At 38.9% G+C, this 20,407-nt stretch overlaps 1 protein-coding gene across 4 annotated transcripts in view; it reads right to left on the reverse strand.

Moving 5' to 3' along the window:
* Positions 1-20,407, reverse strand: part of ACSL6 (acyl-CoA synthetase long chain family member 6) — a 112,922-nt gene that overhangs the window by 41,393 nt on the left and 51,122 nt on the right. For all 4 annotated transcript variants that reach the window (XM_048490055.1, XM_048490051.1, XM_048490052.1 and 1 more), the window contains exons 3-10: positions 18,255-18,369; positions 14,609-14,673; positions 12,969-13,070; positions 12,782-12,881; positions 11,500-11,678; positions 10,876-10,908; positions 5,855-5,906; positions 2,793-2,866 (exon numbers count right to left, since the gene is read on the reverse strand). In XM_048490055.1, coding sequence (XP_048346012.1) covers positions 2,793-2,866; positions 5,855-5,906; positions 10,876-10,908; positions 11,500-11,678; positions 12,782-12,881; positions 12,969-13,070; positions 14,609-14,673; positions 18,255-18,369 — 720 coding nt within the window. The remainder of the gene's footprint in view (positions 1-2,792; positions 2,867-5,854; positions 5,907-10,875; positions 10,909-11,499; positions 11,679-12,781; positions 12,882-12,968; positions 13,071-14,608; positions 14,674-18,254; positions 18,370-20,407) is intronic.

A 20,407-nucleotide genomic window follows, 5' to 3' on the forward strand; every position in this document is an offset into this window, starting at 1 on the left:
GTGATCCTGGACTCTAGGGTTTCCCTGGAGGCCCAGGTCGCTCAAACAGCCCAGATTGCATTTTACCATCTTCACCAGGCAAGACAGTTGGCTCCTTATCTCTCTCGTTCTGATCTGGCCATGGTGACCCATGCAACAGTCACCTCCCGATTAGACTATTGTAACTCGTTCTACGCTGGCCTGCCCTTGAACTTAATCCAAAAGTTGAAACTCGTCCAGCATGCAGCCACGAGGTTTCTAGTTGGAGCCTAAAGTAGGGACCATATAAAACCTGTCCTTTTCCATCTCCATTGGCTGCCTATCAAGTACCGGGTTATTTTCAAGGTATTGGTTTTGACCTTTAAGGTCATGAGCAGTCTTGGATTCATATACCTTAGGCACCGCCTCTCCCCATACTGCCCTAGTAGACCCCTTCATTCTTCGGAGGGGAATCTCCTGGAAATCCTTGGCCCAAAAACTATCCAGCTGGTCTCAACAAGGGCCAGGGCCTTTTCAGTCCTGGCCTCCACCTGGTGGAATATGCTCCCAACTGAGATTAGGGCCCTGCGGGACTTGGGTAGTTTCTGCAGGATTAAACTGGAGCTATTCCACCAGGTTTTCCCTGATGGCCAGCTAAGTTGACATCTTTTTTGGCCTCCTGAAGGTGGGGGAGGGACATATCAAGTTTATAAGTCGCCATCTGGGGTTAGTTTTTAATGCTGATTGTTAGTCTGTTTTTAAATATTTATTGTGATTTTATTGTGTTGTTTTAAACTGTTGCTGCCGCCCTGAGCCCTAGGGGAAGGGTATAAATAAATAAATAAATAAATAAATAAATAAATATCTTGTACAACTATGGAATATTAGAGACCAGTTGACTATTACCATAACCTATAACAAGCAAGGTTTTTCACCATTACATCTCACCATGGGAACTATCTTTTGATCTATGGAGTAATTTAAAACCAGTAATAAAGAATACGTGTCAACCATTCCAGAAGCTCTCCAAGTATTCTGTCCACTTTCTTCAGCGATACAAAATCAGAAGTATCCACAGAAGCAATACAAATTCAAGGGAAAATTATATCCACATCTGTAACCCATATAGAATCTAAACTGGAATATATATGAGCAATTTTATCTGTAAAATCCTCTGCAAGTTGTCACAGTGAACCACAAATGACTGACTCTCCTGCGGACAGGATGTACCAGGTCTGTGCCCACAAAATAGGTCACACTGGCCAATACTGTCCAGATATTATGGTAGCAGAGAAGTAAGCTTTGTTTGCTGCCATCTCTGCTAGAGTAGACTCCAATATGAGTTCTGTTAGACTGTGCATTGAGAGGGAGTTTTTTTGCCCACTGAAGCTGTTATCCCTGCTGTTTCATTTCTCCCCACCTCAGTAAACCAAGAACTGTTCAAATTCTTCTAAATCTAAAAGGGTATCTCATAGCAATCATGTCCACTTTTTGGGTCTTTTTCGAATGTCTAAGGCCAATGCTGCCATATAAATTCCCCAGAGATACTAGAAAACTATCTGTATGCATAATTCTCCATGGACAGAGTATAAATCAGTGTCAGGGATTGCACCTAGTTGATTGAGATGCATTCCTAACACAATGTAGTGTTACAAAATATATTACCGGTGATTTCCGGATCTAGTTGATTGAGATGCATTCCCACCTCGATGTAATCGCTACAAGATGTATGTAACCAGTCTGCAATATGTTACCACTGCTGTAACAGAACATTATTTCCTTGATCTTTTCTTTATGGCTTAACACACTAAGTAGATAACTAGGCTTACCCCTGACACTTCTGGTCTTATGGGAAATGGAATGTTTCCAGTGTCTTGTGGGGACAGGAGGCCAGGTGGCTTTATCTCTATCTATCGCCAACTTTGGGGTGCCTCAGCTCCGAAATAACTCTTTCTCACATTCTTTGGGAAATGGGAGGGGGAATTACTTCTGAATAAAGGGGATAGCAAAAGCCAGGTTTGCCAGAACTGGATTTACCAAGTTGGGTGCTTCGTTGCCTACCAATAAATGCTGCTGATCAAAAATACAGAGTTCGTTTATTGATTCAAGGTTCGAGATCTAACAAACAGCTGTTTAAAAGCATATGAATTCATCCATAAATAGGTGAAAATATCATGAACTAATCTTGCAGTGTTGAGATTTGTTGATGGCTTCTAAAGTTTTAGAGATCTAGTAACACGTCCCTGTTAGTTAATAAACCTCTGTTGCCCTGATCACAAAGTGTTTTACAGCTATGAGTCTTTTTGTCTCATTTTTGTCTCTTTTGTTCAAAATGAATTAATGTGATCTTAATTTACATTAGCCAAAAGGGCTCTCAAAGAGAACTGCCATAAAATTATATGTCCATAATAGCAAACGTCCTAATGAGTAGTAGATACATACCTGCACTTCTAAATAAAATGATGGTTAAACTGTGCTAACAGATTGGCTAATTAAAACTGCAGTGATCCTAAGAACCCATTTGAAATACAGAATTTCAAATCCACTTTAGCAATTTTTGAGGCCAGGACTACAAACTGTTTTTCTTCTGCATTCATTCACCCAGCACTTCAGTTGTACCGGATTTCCACTGCCATTTTGGTACAAGTGAGGAAGAACAAAGCAAATGGTCCACAGCAATCCCCCTAAAAGGTAGACTCTGTAATAACACAAGAGTACCATTGTATTTACCAGGATAGGTGCACATCTTGCAGCAGTTTCTGCATCAAAAATGTATATCTCATCTGAGACATGCTTCTGTCATTTTTTTTTTGCTAAAAATATAGAGTATTCACCTCTGTTACTTTCAAAAAGCCTGAAAAATCAGCTACCACATTTCCATGAGTCAGCATAGCACCTTTTGGGTTACCTGGAGAATTGAAGAAAAAAACAAATCAAAGTAACAATTCAGGTTTTCTCAAGTCACAGAAATATTTTCGTTTCCAAACCTGGATTATATCATAGTCCCAAGGAAAGAAAAACTGTCACTTACATTTGAAATACAACAGTGATACAAGTGTAGCTGAAGCAGAATATCTATGTGTCTGAATTTCCAAATATATGAAAAACTTGTATATGCCAATAGAGTATAGTGAGTAAAAACTGCTCAAAGGAGAAAATAAATTCATTATAAGAAAATCAACACAGAGATCAGTAACAAAACTACCCCAGGATTATTTTGTGTGCAATTGGACACGAGAAGGTTTGTTTAGTACTCATTTGTATTTTGAAACAATTTCAAATGTTTTCATTAAATTGCTTTAAAAAGAATATTTCCCATTTAAGGAAGAAACAAAGAATCCTTTCAAGTAACCAGCAAAGGTACCTTCAACCTAACATTTTCTGTTCCCATGAGAATACCCTTGACGAAGTTTGATCCCTGAATGTACTATAGGAAAATATATAATGTGGCCCTTAATGCTTTATAACAAGAAATACAGTTGATTGATATGACATTTCTAAACATTAACTCAAAACTTCATAGTCCTGCTTAGCATGCCCACAGAAGCAATGCAACACAGCAACCACTCAACCAATATCTGAAACAGGCTATTCAGGTGTATTCAGCTTCATAATAATAAGCATGCTGCCAGCAAAGAGAATTTGCTGTGATTCTCATGGGATACCAAGGTTGTATAATTTGACAGTGAGCAACTGTATCATAAACCAAAAGTGAAGAGAAAGCAACTCCAGGAAGAGAGATACCAACCAGCACAAGAATTTGAATCTAAAGTCACTGATTTGGGCTGGCCTGCCCTGATCTTGTTAATCCCCAGATTTTCAGGCTATCAGCAGTCAAAATTATTAGAATAGCAGACCAATAGTGACTTACAAGTATCAATTATGCTGACTGTCTCTAACTGACACTTTGCAACCCATTTGCTTGGGCATGATACACACCAAAGTGCATAGGAGAAAAAGAGAAATTACAGTGAGATTTTATAAATAAATATTTCCAGCAGCAACCATAGGCCACAGTTTTAAAAAAGCAACCCTGTATAAAACTGCAAGCACTATACTTGCATGCACCCAGTAAGCACCAACTTCACCTAGGTTTTTAAATGCAGGAGGCCTATCAGTTTCCTAATCTATTTAATGGAAAAAAACAAGAAGTTTATAACAAAGTGCTTATGCACATATGTGGAAAAAGATATGGGTTAACCCAAATCCATTACAAATCTACAGGAATTTAGCCACTGACTTCCATGTGATGTGGATTTACACTGGATCTACATTTTCCAGCACTGTTACTTTAACATGACTCATCAAAATGCATCTCAGAGGAGGGCAAGTGTACTAGAAGCACACAGCATGCTGACACTGCTCCATTCGCAGCACAGATGGTGGCGGCCTGCCATCTGGATACTTTCTGTCAGCATCAGACCAAAACTGGCACACAATGCAGATGCCTGAGGAGAGGTTCAAAAGCTCATTGGGCCTGAATATGGAACTAGTGCTGACTACCTTTGACCAAGCATGCTTTAGGAATATTTGAAAATATAAAACTTTATTTAATATACAACACATTAGAGATTTTGAAATCATTTTTTTATCAAAACATAATCTTCCATGTTTATTTGGGTGCTTGATAGTTTCTGATGATTAATTCCACAGCTCTATTTTCTTCTGTGTTCTCATGAACTTCATAAAACAGATTGATTTTCCACAGTATTAGATGCCATGGTGATATTCAGAAGGACATTCAGCTATTGGGCCTATTACCCTTAAGATGCTCATGCAAGAAGACTGGGGGCCAGACAGACTGGTAAGTGGCTAACTGTCCCTTTTTGATGAGAAGACACAAATCGGAGGCACAATTCATATCTCTGTCTGCTGACCATCAGAATGACAAGCACAACTGCAGCAGTAACAGGTTTCAAATAGCATTATATCACCCTTGTGGAAGCATTTGTTCCACAGTAAGACCACACCCTTCTCCTAGGAAATATATAATCTATAGATTCTATATGACTGCCTCCTGATTATCTGGAATTCTGTCAGAGGGGAGATACTGTGGGATCTTTCCAGCAGCCCATTACAAGAAAAGAGTGTGAAATAGATTAAATAATGTTATCTCAAGGTTCTAGCCACTGCCCTGTACTATTGGTTCTCTTGTGTTCAGAGCCAATGTGAAAACATCACTGGTAAATGACATTGTGATTGGTGGATGGTGACAAAATTATCAGAACTCTCCAGAAGTGGCTGTCACTGTGCTATCTTAATACTCATTTCCAACCACTATTTTGTTTTCAATTTTGCTGGTGAGGAAGTATAGTTTCCCACCTGCGTTACTCTGGTATAATGGCATCCATTTTCAGTGGATAATAGAACACAGCTTGGCATTTTTGCTTCATATTTTGGTGCAATTTTGTTACATAATTAATATCAATCAGCACCACAAAAAGTGTTTGCAATGTAGACCAGTAAACAGTCTAAAATGAACCCTGAAAAACGCAGTTTGTCTATGACTGAAATGGTTGACTGGATTGACTTTTTAACAAAAAAATTAGACTTTAATAACAGGAAAGCTGACTTAAACCAAAGAGTGGTGTTCCTAGAATAGTAATTATAAACATTTCAATTAATTTCCAAAATATACTGCATAAATATAAGTAAATTATAAACCAGAAGCACATTTTTTAAAAAATGTCCAGGGTATCACAACTCTTAATTTGCATATATTCAGTTTTTTATACCTTTTATTGTATGCTTTAAACATATACAAAAATAAAAGGCATGTATTATTCCTTCCATTTACATGAACGTGATATCTATTCACATATTTTATGGAATTAACATAGCACTTCTGTACAATGTCATCTATTCATGGAAAGCATCACAAAGAATTAAGATTTACCTGTAGTGCCGCTGGTAAAACAGACAATTGATAGATCTTCTGGTCGGGGAGGCTAGAGAAATCACAAGAGATTTGAATACTGTGTTACTGAATTTATTTGCTCAGTGGGTGAACTTGGGCCTGCCACAGTCTCTCAGACTAACCTATCCTAACAAGGTTGTTGTTATGAAGATTAAGTGGAAGAGGGCAGAACAATAAGAAAAGCAGGCTAGAAATTAAAAATGCATAAATAAAATTTTGTCTGGTACTGGCATGATGAAAAAGGAATGCTGATTTTATTTCAATAGTTTGCTTTGTCTAGATTTGATTGTTTTTTTGCCTTCCCCTAAGCTTTTGCTCCAGATATACTTTGAAAGTTGAACTGTTTGCTGTCTAAGAGGTTTAGGTTGACTAATGCAATCCCCCAATGCAGTAACAGCACCTTGCTCTTGAAGAAACTCTCATATCATTTTGGCCTTTCACCAAATAATAATGGTCAGGCAACAGGTCCCTAGCACAAATACATTTACTCAAAGTTCATGATATATTTTTATTTCTCATCAGTTATGTGAGAAAAATACACTAAGAAATTGCTATGCCTCAGTGGTTTATTTTGTCAATACAAATTGCATGCTTGGCCTCACAGAAGAAAGCATGTTTAATCTGGAACCTTCTGTAGAATAGTCCTGCAAACTGCCATTTTATCAATTGGCATTCTTATCATAGAGCTGTTACATTCTCACATTTTCCTTAGAACTATCATGCAAAAGGAATCTCTAATTTACCCTGCACTATTTTCTCTCACAGCGGCCATTCACCTAAAGAAATTGTCTACTTTACTTTTTAATTTCCCTTTCTCACATACAGCATCAATGATTCCAGTCACATTAGCTGATCAAACAATCTAAACCTAAATGGCAATAGAGTCCCCTCTTTTATATGCTCGTGCAAAGAGCTTATTCTCTTCTGTTCCATTTCCCCAGTGGTTCTGCCAAAGTGAAGCAGACTACAAGCCACTTAGTCAAACAGAGAGGGAAGGAAGTCTCTCCTCTGACCCTTTGCTACAATAACTGCCATCAGAATTAGTGCTCTCTGAGGTCCAAATGAGATATGACATTTAACACATGATCAACCACAGAGCTTTTGCGGTCAGATGGCAGCTGCAAGTTCCCTATGGGAACTCAATTCTGAACCATACAGAGCCCCACTCTTTAAAGCTAGGATGCAGGGGAAGATAAGGGTTCAGCTTCCCCCTCTACCATTTTTTTGACCTGAAATGACACCAGGACTTATTTGCCCCACCAGGACTTATTTGCCCCACTGGAGTGGCACATGTAGCACAACAGCATCTGTGTAGCCCCCAATGGGCAAATATTGTCCCCATAAATTGTTGTGAAAATTGTGTTGGGGGGGGGGGGAGTTGAAGCCTCTTCACCCTCATGGCCTCTTCAATGTGCTTCAAAATTGAGTTCCCATGGGAAACTTGCATGTGACAACTGCAAGACCCCTGTAACAGCCACATGTCAAATATAACATCTAAGCAAGTCTGAATTCTTACATATTTACATATTGCTTAAAAATGGAAGTCTTCACAAAAATTAAAGATAATTAAAAAGGTTTCTTGTATGATAACTTTTTAACTGAGGGAGCAGAAAATTGCTGAGCTGGCAGATCTCATTACAACGTTTAGCATGCAATATTTTGTTTATAATAATGGCTTCATGGATCAGTTGGCTCATTTAACAGCGCAACATTAATGGATGTCAGTTATCTGTAAAAGAGATTGTTTATCATATATGGAAATTACACAGAAATGTAACAGATGCCTGGTTTGAATATCTTCAAATATGTAATCTTACTAAAGAAAACTGTTCATCAACTACACACAGAACTTGCATTTGAAAGATTAATGTATACAAATGTCAGTCAAAAAGATTAGTTATCCACCATTTATTTGTATTTACTATATGATTAATTAGCAGTAAATTGTAGCACTTTTCAGAAATGGAAAAATATGATAAATGGTTTCTAAAAAGGAATTGTTGATAGTTGCTTCTGCTGCTTCAGCCATACATATTAGAATGAAAGAGAACTTAGGACATAGGTCTTTGATACTACCACATAGATTTAAATAGACTTTGCCATTCTAATAACAATATATGTTGGAAATGTAGGTTGAGAAAAGCCAATTATACAGTCCAGTCCGATTGGGGAAAGGAATGGGCTTATTCCCAGCATAGGGATACATTGACGTTTTTGCCCACCCCACTGGCATAAGTGGTACCTAAGCTTTCGAGTCAGGAATGTCCCAAAACGGTGACATGACTCCGTTGAGTCCTATGGAGGGCTTACCAGGTGGTCAGGGGTTTCTTTTGGTTTTGCTACCTTTTTGCACCACCTGGAAGCCCTCTGGAGGCAGTGTGATGGTGTAGCTGCAGTACCATACCTGGATGCTGGAGCTCTTGGATTGGGCTGCCCAGTGCATGTTTAGGCAATGTTCACAGAGGCATGATACTCAGTTTTTTACTACTGCGCCACCCTGAGCAGTCTGAGGCCCTCAAATCTTCGAAACCACATTTCTTCATTTGGCCCCCAGAGGACACTCTGGTCCTCCAATACTACTCTTCTGGTGGTCCCTGGCCCCAAGGATAACAGGGTGACATCAACAAGAGCCAGGGCTTTTCTGACCCTGGCTCCAGACTGATGGAACTCTCTGTTGGCTGACACCAGAGCCCTGCAGGACCTTAAATGGTTCTGCAGGGCTTGTAAGACAGAAATGTTCCTCCGGGTCTTTGGTTGAAGCTGCCTAATATCTGTTATTCCATCTCGCTGGCCTCCCACTCACGACCTATTAACTGCCATTGATGAATTGTCTATGAATTAGCACTATGCATTCACCCGCATTTCCGGGAACTGTCTGTATTTGCTCCGTATACATTTCCTTTGATGACGTGTTATAAATATTCTCTAAATAAAGTCAATCTGTTCTCCCTGTCTTTTCTGTTTTGCCCATTCTTGGACACAGTATGAAACTTGCCGAGAAGGGGCTTTATACTATGGGTGTATAAGATGATATTTTTTAAATCGGCATCTATTAGATCTCATGTAAGGTTTACTGATGTTATATTTATATGGATTTACTGTATTGATTTTTTAAACAGTTGTAAGATGCCCTGTGACCTCGACTGGGAAGAGGGCGGGATAAAAATCTAATAAAACAAATAAAAATTATCTGAGCAGACTGGATGAGTGCAAAATATTTGAATACATGATCTTGGATAAAAACGTTTGGAAAATAGAAAGATTATAAAATTGGCTGAATTAGTTGGGTTAAGGGATGAACAAACTAATAAAGTTTATTATATATCCTAAGAGTAAACTCTGCCAAATCTTGGGATATTTCAGTCCAGTGACTAGAACTGTGAAAAGCAAGACAGATCTTTCTGCAGACCTGAAAAGGGACCCAGAAAAGTATGAAATCTTTAAAAAAATTGGGATGTTTTAAAAACCTGAAAATGATAAATGTAGTTGGATGGTGGATGCCCTCAGTGCAGTTGGATGCCCTCAGTGCAGTTGGCCTTCTACAGTTAACGGCAGAGGGAGGGGACAAAACATTTTTCCAGGGCTGTTTTGGCCATTAAGGAAGACTAATTGGGTCCCAGTTAATCTGCATTGCATCCCCCAAATTCAGAAGCAGTAGGGAGAGGATGAGTTTCAAAGAAAAACAGCTGGCAAACAGAAGAATATCCCCTTTCTCTCACCTCTTGTACATTGCAAAGGAACACACAATTTTATAGCGAGGCTACTAGGCAGTGTCTGTATGCATTGTAGCTGTGCAATGTTGACCAAGCACACATGAAGGCTTTTCCTTTACTGGGCCCACTGTAGTTGCCACCTGTCTTGCCATCTGCTACAAGCCAGATATCCTTTTGCCCCCTCTCTTTTTTTTTCTGAAATGCTTGCATCGTCAATGCCTCTATAATCATACTTTCCTGGAAGTGAATATTTTGGATTACAAGTGTGCCTCCTCCTGTTAGCAAGCTGACACACTACAAGCGATGTAGGAATTTGGCATTTGGCCATTGCACTGCCAATTTTCCAAATTGCCTATTGTTTATATAAGTAGCATTGATTGAGGACCAATGCACATGTAACACAAGAGATCTGGGATCGCCCCCTAACACCCAATAATTTCATATTTATCCTCCCTGGGTCCTCAGTACAAATAGAAGTTTAGCTTGTTTATATGAACATCTACACTGGCAGCTCAATCCAAAGGGCACAGCAGACAGGGATGGCACTGCTTCCGCTCTGCCACCCAGTCCCCAAAGGGGGAAGGCCCAAAAACAAAGGAACCCCCCCAGCTGCCTGAATTATTAAAAAATTAAACGATTAACTATTTAAAAAAAGGACTTACACCACACTTTCCAGTGGCGTACATATGTGGCCAAGGAGGGGGGCATTCCCAGGCTGAAAGCTTGGTGGGAATGCCCCTACCCTACCCCCCACTGTGCCAGCATGCTCTCTGATGCCAGTGTAGTGTCCGCCAGCATGTTTGCTCTCTCTGCCAACATAGGTGCCCCTTATGCCAGTGGGATGGGCAAATGCACTGTCTCCTCAACTCCATCCCCTTCTCCGGATTGGGCTGTAACGGTGCTCCAAAAGCAACAGAACAAATTGGAGACACCATAGCCCTCTGGTAGATCAGAGGGCTGAATTATACAAATGCCTAAAATGCACATTAAGAAAACGATGGATTATGGTTAAGGATGCTCCTCCTTTAACCTTGCTCTTGAAAATAAATCATTCCGGTAGTTTGGGGTCCATGGTGAATATTGTAAGGAACTAATTCATGGGCAAATTTTTGGAACTTCTCACACACACACACGCACATACACCAAGAATCTGCTTAGATCCCTGCAAATGTCATGTTAAAATGAACATGACAAGCACAAGGACACAGATGTAACTATCATAATGTATAGTAGTTCTTCATTATGCCAAACACACACTTGAGGTGGAAAAATTGTGTTTATACTCACTATAGGAACTCGCCGACATTCTCGACCACAATCCTAAAAGAATGTAACCAAAAGGTAACAATTTAATGACTTGGATTAGCCACGGGTCTTTTCCTGTAGCATGTGGGTGGGCGGTATAGCAAATCCTCCGGGGTGGATGGTACAGCAAATCCAAGATACGTATGTATGTATGTATGTATGTATGTATGTATGTATGTATGTATGTATGTATGTATGTATGTATAAATACATAAATACATAAATACATAAATACATAAATAAATGTGATTCTCTATAATTAAAGAAACTGAACTACATAACAGTTTGCTTGGTATAGCTTTCCGCACTGATGCCTTCCTGCAAAGTTTGCTTATGATACATTATAACAGCAGCCACAGGTAGATCAGAGAAAAATGGTCATGAATTCGAAATTATAATAAAAATTGCCATATGATTGTTCTGGCCATCTTTGATGGAACCAATTTAATTGCAGATGTCCAGTAATATGCTTTCACTTTCCATTTAACAAAAATGAAACAGAAATATGAAAAAATAATATTTTTTACTTATTCTATGCAGCAGTGTTAGCTATTTCTGTATGAATTTTAATACAAGATATATTAAAGCACAACAAAGGAACCTCACCTCTACTTCTTGCATAGACTGGATGCGGACTCCACACCTCTGTCCTTTTTCTTTAATATCCTTCTCAAAAGGGTCCATCAAAATAATGGATTTCAAGCCTGGGGTTTCTTTTTTCTCTACATGATCTAACAGGACTTTGGCTTTTTCAGGCTTATCACAAACTACTGTAGAAATATCAGCTGAACAAACAAACAAAAATTGTACTTTTAAAATAGTTTAAATCCAGTACACTTATTGTAAAATAAAATTTTTCCTTGACATTTATTTCCTTGACATTTATTTATATATAAAAAAGAGTAAAATATTTTTTAAGTTTTTTGTCTACTTCCCATCGCAGCCTAGGTTTGTGTGTGTGTGTGTGTGTGTGTGTGTGTGTGTGCTGTGCTCATTTCAGTATGTTAAAATTGGTTTTAACTAACACTCTTATGTCACTCCTCACACTGTTTCTCTGTATGGGTACCTTTGTTTTATGGTTTTATAAGGCTTCAGAAAATAATTTAAAGAAGGTTGTTTTGGGGACTTCAGTAGCAAAATGGAACAGAAATCTACAAATAAACAAACTCTAAAATAGTATAATTGTTTATGGCTATTTTTCTCATGAAACATTGGTTGGTAGCTTCAATTTATTCTAGAAAAAAAGAGAGACGTGGATCTTATTTGATGCAAGCAGAAAGCCCAAATGTAAATGTGGGCTTTTCCGGTACCCCATTGCTAGTGAATGATTACAGCTCTGGAGTTATTTTGAATCTATAAAAAGTACAAAAAGCTGAAGCTAGACACCACATACACTAGTGTTTAATACTGAGCTAGTGTTTAACATTCCATCTTGGATATCTTATGAGGCAGATTCTGTGCTTGGATATGAGTGTAGTACATTTAGATCTGAATCACCTGCAGAAATTCTAACAAGTTTTATGGGAAATTACCACTTCAAAAATCACAGCTTGTATTTGGTGACACATATTTAAAAAGCATCTATCCTGATTATGGTTTCAGAACTTACACGGGGGAGTGCCTAGATATACCCAACCTATCCTTACCCTGACATTACCCTGTCAAGAGTTTACCAGGTTTTAGGTGTTAATATGTGGTTCAATACCTGTCTACAGGCACTCAATTAATACAAATTTACTGAGGCAAGATCTTCCGGTACACTCTTCTAGTACTGTACTATAAGCTTCTGACGTAATTCTTTTTTTGGTAAACTTTTGTCTCACATAGCAAGAATAGCTCGATAAGAATCTATTTCCTCCCACCCTCTTTTGAATCTGCATATTTTTACCTGTATTGATGATATACCGAATGGCTCCAGGGCCTAATGTATCATACAAGGGAACCACAACCATGGAATAGGTATAGCAAGCCAGCTCAGAAATGATCCACTAGAAGGAGATTGTGAAAAGAATAAGTTACAGCATACAATAAATATGACGTTGGAATAAAAGTCAGGGTTTTTTTTTTTACTTCACCTCTGGCCGGTTCTGTGCAAAGACCCCAATGAACTGACTTGTTGATGGTTTACAACCCTGTTGGAGTAAACCTGATCCCAATGCTTCTGCTCTTTCAGCAACCTGAAAGTTAAAGAATAAACAGCAGTCTGGAAGGGTTTGTGGCTCAGTGATAGACCGTCTGCTTTGAAATCAGAATGTTCCATGTTTAATTACTGGCATCTCCAGTTAAAGGACCAACCAGTAGGTGACATGAAAGACCTCTGCCTGAGACCCTGGACAGCTGCTTTCAGTCTGAGGAGACAAAGCTGACTTTGATGAACCTATAGTCTAATTCAGTATATGGCAGCTTCATGTGTTCAAGGGTAGAATGGATTAGATCATTGAATCCACACAATTTATCCTGTCTCCTTCAAATGATTAGTACATAGTCTCTTTTCATGGGTCAAAACTTTGTTGCTTTAATTCAAGTATGCATATGATACTAACAAGGAGAACTTTCTCAATTAACATAACTACTTGCAAAGCAACCAACTTTCATTTTAAACCAATACAAAATCAAAACTTTTCAGGAGACCAGAACTATTTCCATGCAGGCTTTCCCCTGCTGGAAATGGAGAATACCTTCATAGTTCTGGAGCTTCCAGATGTCATTCTGAACATGACTTGTTGGGGTTCCCAGAGCTTTGACCTTTAAATATGATCAAAGAAAAGCATCCTCTGATCTGATTCAAAGAAAAAAAAGTGCAGACTGGCTACCAAGCAAAACATACATGTGGGTTCTCTATTTAAAGTCAATCCAGGAGAGGGGAGGAACCAGGCTCTACTTTCAAAATGACAGTTCCTAGTTTACCTATTCTTCAGAGGGTTTTTTTTCTTTTCCCAGATGAGCCATGGTATAAGTTTAACCATAGTTCAAGTGGAAATGGATTGCTGGGCCACAGGTACCCCAGTGTGATGGAAGGGGCGGGGCAGGGGTGGGGCAGGGACAGGGACAGACACCTACCCTCCTTGCTGCCACCATACTCACTGCTGCTTCAACAGCGAGGGCACCTTTTCACAGCTCCATGTAGAAGCAACTCAAGTCTGCAAAACATTACCAGATCCTCATGGACTCAGTAAAGCATGCAGGATGTTAACTCTGATGTTGGTAAAGTAGAAAACTACTTAAGAAAAAAAATTGAATGAAAACTCTAAAGGAAGTCAGAGCCAGCAAGGAATAATGCTCTTAGAAAAGGGATGAGGCTTCAGTATTTGGAAAGTTCTTTGTACTACCTCCACAGGTCATGACTCAGCATCCCTGTCCCAACAAACCAATTATCCAGTTTCTTCCCTTCCTTTCCAACTTGCTCTCTTTTCATAAAAGAAGAACCCAGGTGCCTCAAAAGGTAAAGCACAGACTCTCTTCCTCAGCAGCTAGTAGGCAAGAATAGCACCATGCAGTATTTCACAGATCTGTGGCAGAAACAGATGCAGGTTTGCTCAATTTGCATGGGTCAGTCTGATTGCAAAAACTAGCTTCTCCATGTGTGAATTTTGTGTGGGGTAGGACTGCATCTTAGTCCTCATGCTATGTGTTCTGTTAGAGCAATTATTCCAAAATGATTCCTTTTTTTCTTTGTGTTGTTCCAATGGGAGACAAACAACAACGGGAAGCTCACCTCTTTGTAGGACAACCATTGGTAAGGCTGTTTGGGTTTCCTGAATCCTAAGCAGGGACCATTCTCTGAAAAAAGAGATAGGACAGCAGAAATAAGTACATAACCTTTCCCCAAAGACTATTAATAATGTATTTCTTGAGGCCCCTTGAGGCCCCAGTAGAACAGAATGCTCAAAAATAAGCCCACTGTTGTTATCAAAGCAGTGGGTGTTTCTGCAATGCCAGAGTTTACAAACAATTCATTACATTAAAAGGGAAGCTATCTTGCCTAATGGAAAGTCACATTCTGTAAGTTCCCTTCAGAGCCATTTGGAGCTTTTATTTAAAAATCAGGACGTGACTGTGACACTGAACACTTCCCCTCCTTTATTATCTCGTCTCTAGACTAGCAAGCATCATTATCAGATCAATGCTTTCCATGCTAAATATTTCTTCCCTCTAGTTTCGTCTTCCATTTATACAAGAAGAGTGAATTGTAAGAAAATATGTGTCGTCATCATCATCATCATCATCATCATCATCATCATCATCATCATCATCATCATCATCATCATCATCATCACTCTGTGTCAGTTTTTAGGTGAAGTGAGAAACAATTATAAGTGAAAGTTCTCTACAGGGAGGAAGAATGATAGACGTGACTATACTATCAGACTTGTACACTTCACTCAATTGTTAGAATTATTATAGCACCATTAGTTCTGTTTCACCATGCTAGACTTAGCAACATTATCTTATGTCTACATGCATATCCAAATGTTAAAATAACAGTTGCACACCAGTGAATCTATGAAGAAAATACTTTGCATTCTTGACATAGATGTTGTTGATGTAATTATTCTTGTTGAAGAGAAATGCATGTTGGACTAGTACCTAGGAGACCCAGTTTCAAATCCCCACTCTGCCATGAAGGATTGGTGTGAGGGTAAAAATGGGACAGGAAGAACTAGGTATGTGACTCTGAGCTTCTTGTATTTTTTCAGCTAATATTATGGTGCAGATGTCTAAAAGATGGGTGTCAGAGATTTTGGGGGGGGACAATTGGAGAGCTTGACTCAGGCGCTGTTTTCTGTAGATACCTCTGCATAGATGTTTCATGAGGAGGTCATGCAACTATAGAATAAATACTTCTGAACATTATGACATGAAACGTGTAAGGATATGATGGCTTTTGGTTAAATGACAATGCAGCTCTTTTTACTTTATTTATTTATTTATTTATTTATTAATTCGGCTTTTATACCGCCCGATCCCCGAAGGGCTCCGGGGCGGTATAAAAGCCGAATTAATAAATAAATAAATAAACACATCACAAATACTTGACCCCCTTTTTTGGCCTGTTTGGTGCAGCCCTTTATAAATAGTCACTTTTTTGGAACACAGTGTTCAGCTGAACCAGCTATTTTCCCTTATTTTGAATTCTGGAAGGTTTTTCCTCTTTAGCTTAGAATCTAAACAATTTTATTTATTTGCAAAATGGAGGGTTATGCCTTGGATAAAAAGAAACAAAGCACTATATTTGATATCTGATTAAGGTAGCTTTGACTATCAAAAACATCTCTGACAGTCCTCTGAAGATGTCAGCTACAGATGCAGGCGAAACATCAGGATAAAATGCTACTGGAACACGGCAATACAGCCCGGAAACCCCACAACACTCCGGCCATGAAAGCCTTCGACAATACATTGTTTCTGTATTTTCTGTCTCCCAGTGCTGCCAGAAAACTCTTTGGAAGCAGCATAGCAGTGGTGCCATCCCCAGCCACCTCAGGTTGTGGATTGCACTGCCATATTCTGGTCTCTAAGGTGCTACTGAATATTTTGGCTATTTTAGTAGATTATATTCAGGAGACTATATATGTTTCTGAACAAATAGCAAAAATGTTATCAGCAGCTCTGAAAAAACATTGCATGCATGTTCTCTTTCTCAAGTAAGCATATCATTTTCCCATTCCCTGCCTCCTTATTCAATTTGATCCCAAAGGCCATTGTCTATACCCACACATCACAAATACTGAACTACTTGCTATGGAAAGCATGTAAGAAGAATATTACATTTAGCTGGTGCACTCTTACAACAGTTTAGCACTAGTGGGTTAAAATTGCGTATTATCACTTAATCATTTTCAAATGCATTTTCTGGCTGGATTACTCAGTGATAGGAAAAATGCACTGTGTGCATGTTCCACCGCATTTTGTTCTTTATTACTATTTTATCAGTTCTAAATAGTCTGATGAATGCCTGCTCAAATAAACACAGATTGCAAACCATACCTTCACATGACAATAATAATGTATTTTTGTTATCTACACTGGACTGAAAACGAAGTTTCTATGAAAAGGAATAAATTGACATAAATCTGTTATTCAGAAAACACTGGATGAACTTTTTAATCTCCTGGAAATTCTGCTGGTAATCTTCTACACAAGAAATTCAAAGGGAAAATTCAACTAGAAAATACTGAGCAGGATTAATCAAGAAGTTCAATACTATCTTTTCATTCCCTGGTATACACACAATCTTGGGATTTTGCATACAGACTCCCTCACATAAATGTGCAACCCCCAAAACTATTTGCACTCACGATGGGTTTTCTTTTCTCCAGCATGGATAAAAGCAATTCAGTGGAGATATTCAGAGAGAAAACCATCCCCACCATTCTCCCTATTTAAAGTAAAAAGTGTTCTCCCCAAAATCAAATCATGGTAATCATGAAACTATATGTAATGTTCAATTCTTCCTTAAGCAGTAAGCAAAAATTATGGGAAATTTTGAGAAAACACAGGACTGAACACAGTATGCAACACACTTCTCTCTGTGATTCACCTCTGAAGATGTCAGCAACAGACGCAGGTGATACGTTAGGAACAAGATCTAACAGACCACAGCCACACAGCTCAGAAAGCTCTCTACAACCAGTGTGAGGAAACAATTATTTTACAAGACACAGAAGATGTTATTGATACAGAGGGTTCCAGGGCTGTCTACAGACTCTATTACACACTGTATTAAAGAGAAAATTCTCTTAATACTAGTCTAAAATTTTATTCCATTAAGGTTGCCAATCCACAGTGAGAACAGAGAATGCCCTGCTCAAAGCTCCTATTTCCTTCTACTGCTCACATAAAAAAATGGGAGAAAAACATTAAAAAGTTTTTAAAAATAGCTACCAGACCAACTGTATGATGTGACCTCCAGGGAAACTATATTGTTCCCAGTGTTTCCTAGAGAGGTGTGATTTCACTATGGGTTTTCTCTGAAAATGATGCTGTCACAGTTGCAAGTCCCTATATTCCTGCCTCCCTAGTCTCTTGCTGGTACCAACCCAGGCCTGCGAACCCTCTGTTATGGTTGCAAAGAAATAACATGGCCCCATTAATTTCTAAGCCTCTGATCCTTCTATATACAAAACTACTTTATGATGCTATATTTTTATATTATGTTACTCAAAGCTGACATGGGGAATGGCCCAGTTTTAGTTAATAGTAAAGAATAGAGTTTATGCATCAGAAACCAGTTACATTCACTTTTTAGTAAAAAATGTCCAACTGTCCTTTCAAGAGAATTGAGGCAAACAGCAACTGGAGATTATACAATAATAAACATTTTGACATATGACTAAACACTGTAATCTTCAGTTACTTACCAGATATATTGAAGCCCCTTCTAAAAACCTCATACATGGTCCTTGCATCGTCATAGTAGTGTGTTAACAATTGTGAGGTGTCACCTATTACAGATCTTCGAGCACCATCCCAGCCCTAAAGTGAAACAAGACAGCAAGGGAAGATCAGAGGTTGGTACAGGGATAAGTCCAACAAAAGCATGGCCCTCGTAGTCTATAATTTAGATAAAAGACAGGACAACGAAGCTACGCTAATTAACACCTTAGCTAGCAGGGTGTATGTGGGTGTTCAGAGTTGGGGGAACTGGCAATTCTCTCCTCCCATGAATGGAAGTGCTAATGGCACCCAGAAAGGAAATTCAGGATCCAGACTTGTTCCTGGAGTGTCAGTTGGCCATCAGGAACAGCATAAGGGTCAAAGTAAGCATTTGCAGCATAAAGAGAAATCAGCAGAAATTACCAGCCCATCTTAAGAAAACCTAAGTTCTCTTAAGTCTTCAGAAATGATTGAATACAAGTCACTGATTCTATGCACTTGGCAGAAGAATCTGTAAATTTTTCAACAAGATCATTCTCTATTCTCGCTTTCCTTCCTTTAATTAGGCAAAAACACTCCCCACCCAACCTTTAAAAAAGCAAGGATAATCCAGTCATTTTATTTGAAGAAGAGAATTCAGAAAAAGTTGACTAATATATAAAATGAAGATGCTATTAAAATAATACAGAGATAGGCAGATTATAAAATTTGTCTTGTGAAACTATAAACAGACATTGTCAAGGTCAGTAGGAAAATAGTAACTGTTTGAAGGCTGAGACGTAGAGCTAGGCACAGAGAAACTATTTTTTTTCCTGGGGACTTGTTTTTGCATAGCAGGAATGATGCAGCAATACTCATGAAATATACATTTAATTCCATACCAGTATTTACAGGGAGCATTCTCGCATTCCACAATGAAAATATTTTGGAGACGTAAGGTACAAAACTACTATTCAGAAGAACCAATAAAATTAAATTGCAGGTCTGAAATATTCTTATGCATAAAAGAGCATAAGTAGAAATATTCAGAAGATGTCTCTTATTGTACACAAATTGTGGTGTTTAAGGCACTGTTGATTGTGCATCTTCACATACACACAAACTGTAAGTAACCGTGTTGGTCCATTACTGTACTGATTTTAAAAAGCAGTGCATTTTTGTTTAGAATGCTCAGTTAATTCAAGTGTGTATATTTTAATGTTAATATATTTAGTAATTTGAGATTTAGATGGTTGTTTTATTTGTTTTGTTTTAATAAAGTCAAAAGGAAGACAGAGGTGATGAAAAAGGTGCTGCTGGACAAGATGTTCCTCCGAACATGAAAGTTAAGCAACAACAACAAAGCAGGTGAAGAAAAAGGTATTGTTGGACAAAATGGAAAACCTGCTGTTAATTGTTCCAATCACGCAGACACTCTGACATACAATCTCTCACAGACATATGTGGCTGATATTTTTGCTAACCAGCCTGAACAAAGTCACATTACAACACATCAGAACAACAGAAGTCAGCTAAATATTCATTTATGCAGGAGACTGTTCCGAATACATACACTTTTGTTTCTTCAGTAAGCAACAATTCCTGATGAAAAAAACCTGACTCAATAACATTTCATAGATCTATTAACCTACAATCAGTTCAATCACTGAAGAATTTTTGATCTAGGTCACCAGGAAATTATATATTTGGGCAACACAAAGTAGCTCTTAAAAGCCTCAGCGATGGAAGTTCACCATAGGATAGTTTTTATATATACATTTAACTAACAGCCCAATCGGGGGGGGGGGCGGGGAGAGAGAGAGAGAGAGAGAGAGAGAGAGAGAGAGAGAGAGAGAGAGAGAGAGATGGGATGAGGGGTGCCGTTGAAGGTGCATTAAGAGCAAAGAGGGCACCAGTGGGAGATGGGGCCGCAGCAGCAAGGTGCCGTAGGGATTTTTCCGCCCCCCACGTGACCAGAATCAGTGCGCCCGGTGTGTTGCGGACCTTCCCTCCCTCTGATGGATTTGCCACTGCATCAGGCAGAAACTGTGGTCCTCTGGGCACTGCGTCAGTCTCCCACACCACAGCTAGCCCTGTCAGTGCAGCAGGAGCATGCCAGAGGCATACCCGGGTGTGGAGCCAACTGTAGCTACTCAGC

Source organism: Sphaerodactylus townsendi, linkage group LG03 (assembly GCF_021028975.2).
Source record: "Sphaerodactylus townsendi isolate TG3544 linkage group LG03, MPM_Stown_v2.3, whole genome shotgun sequence".
NCBI classification, from domain to species: domain Eukaryota; kingdom Metazoa; phylum Chordata; class Lepidosauria; order Squamata; family Sphaerodactylidae; genus Sphaerodactylus; species Sphaerodactylus townsendi.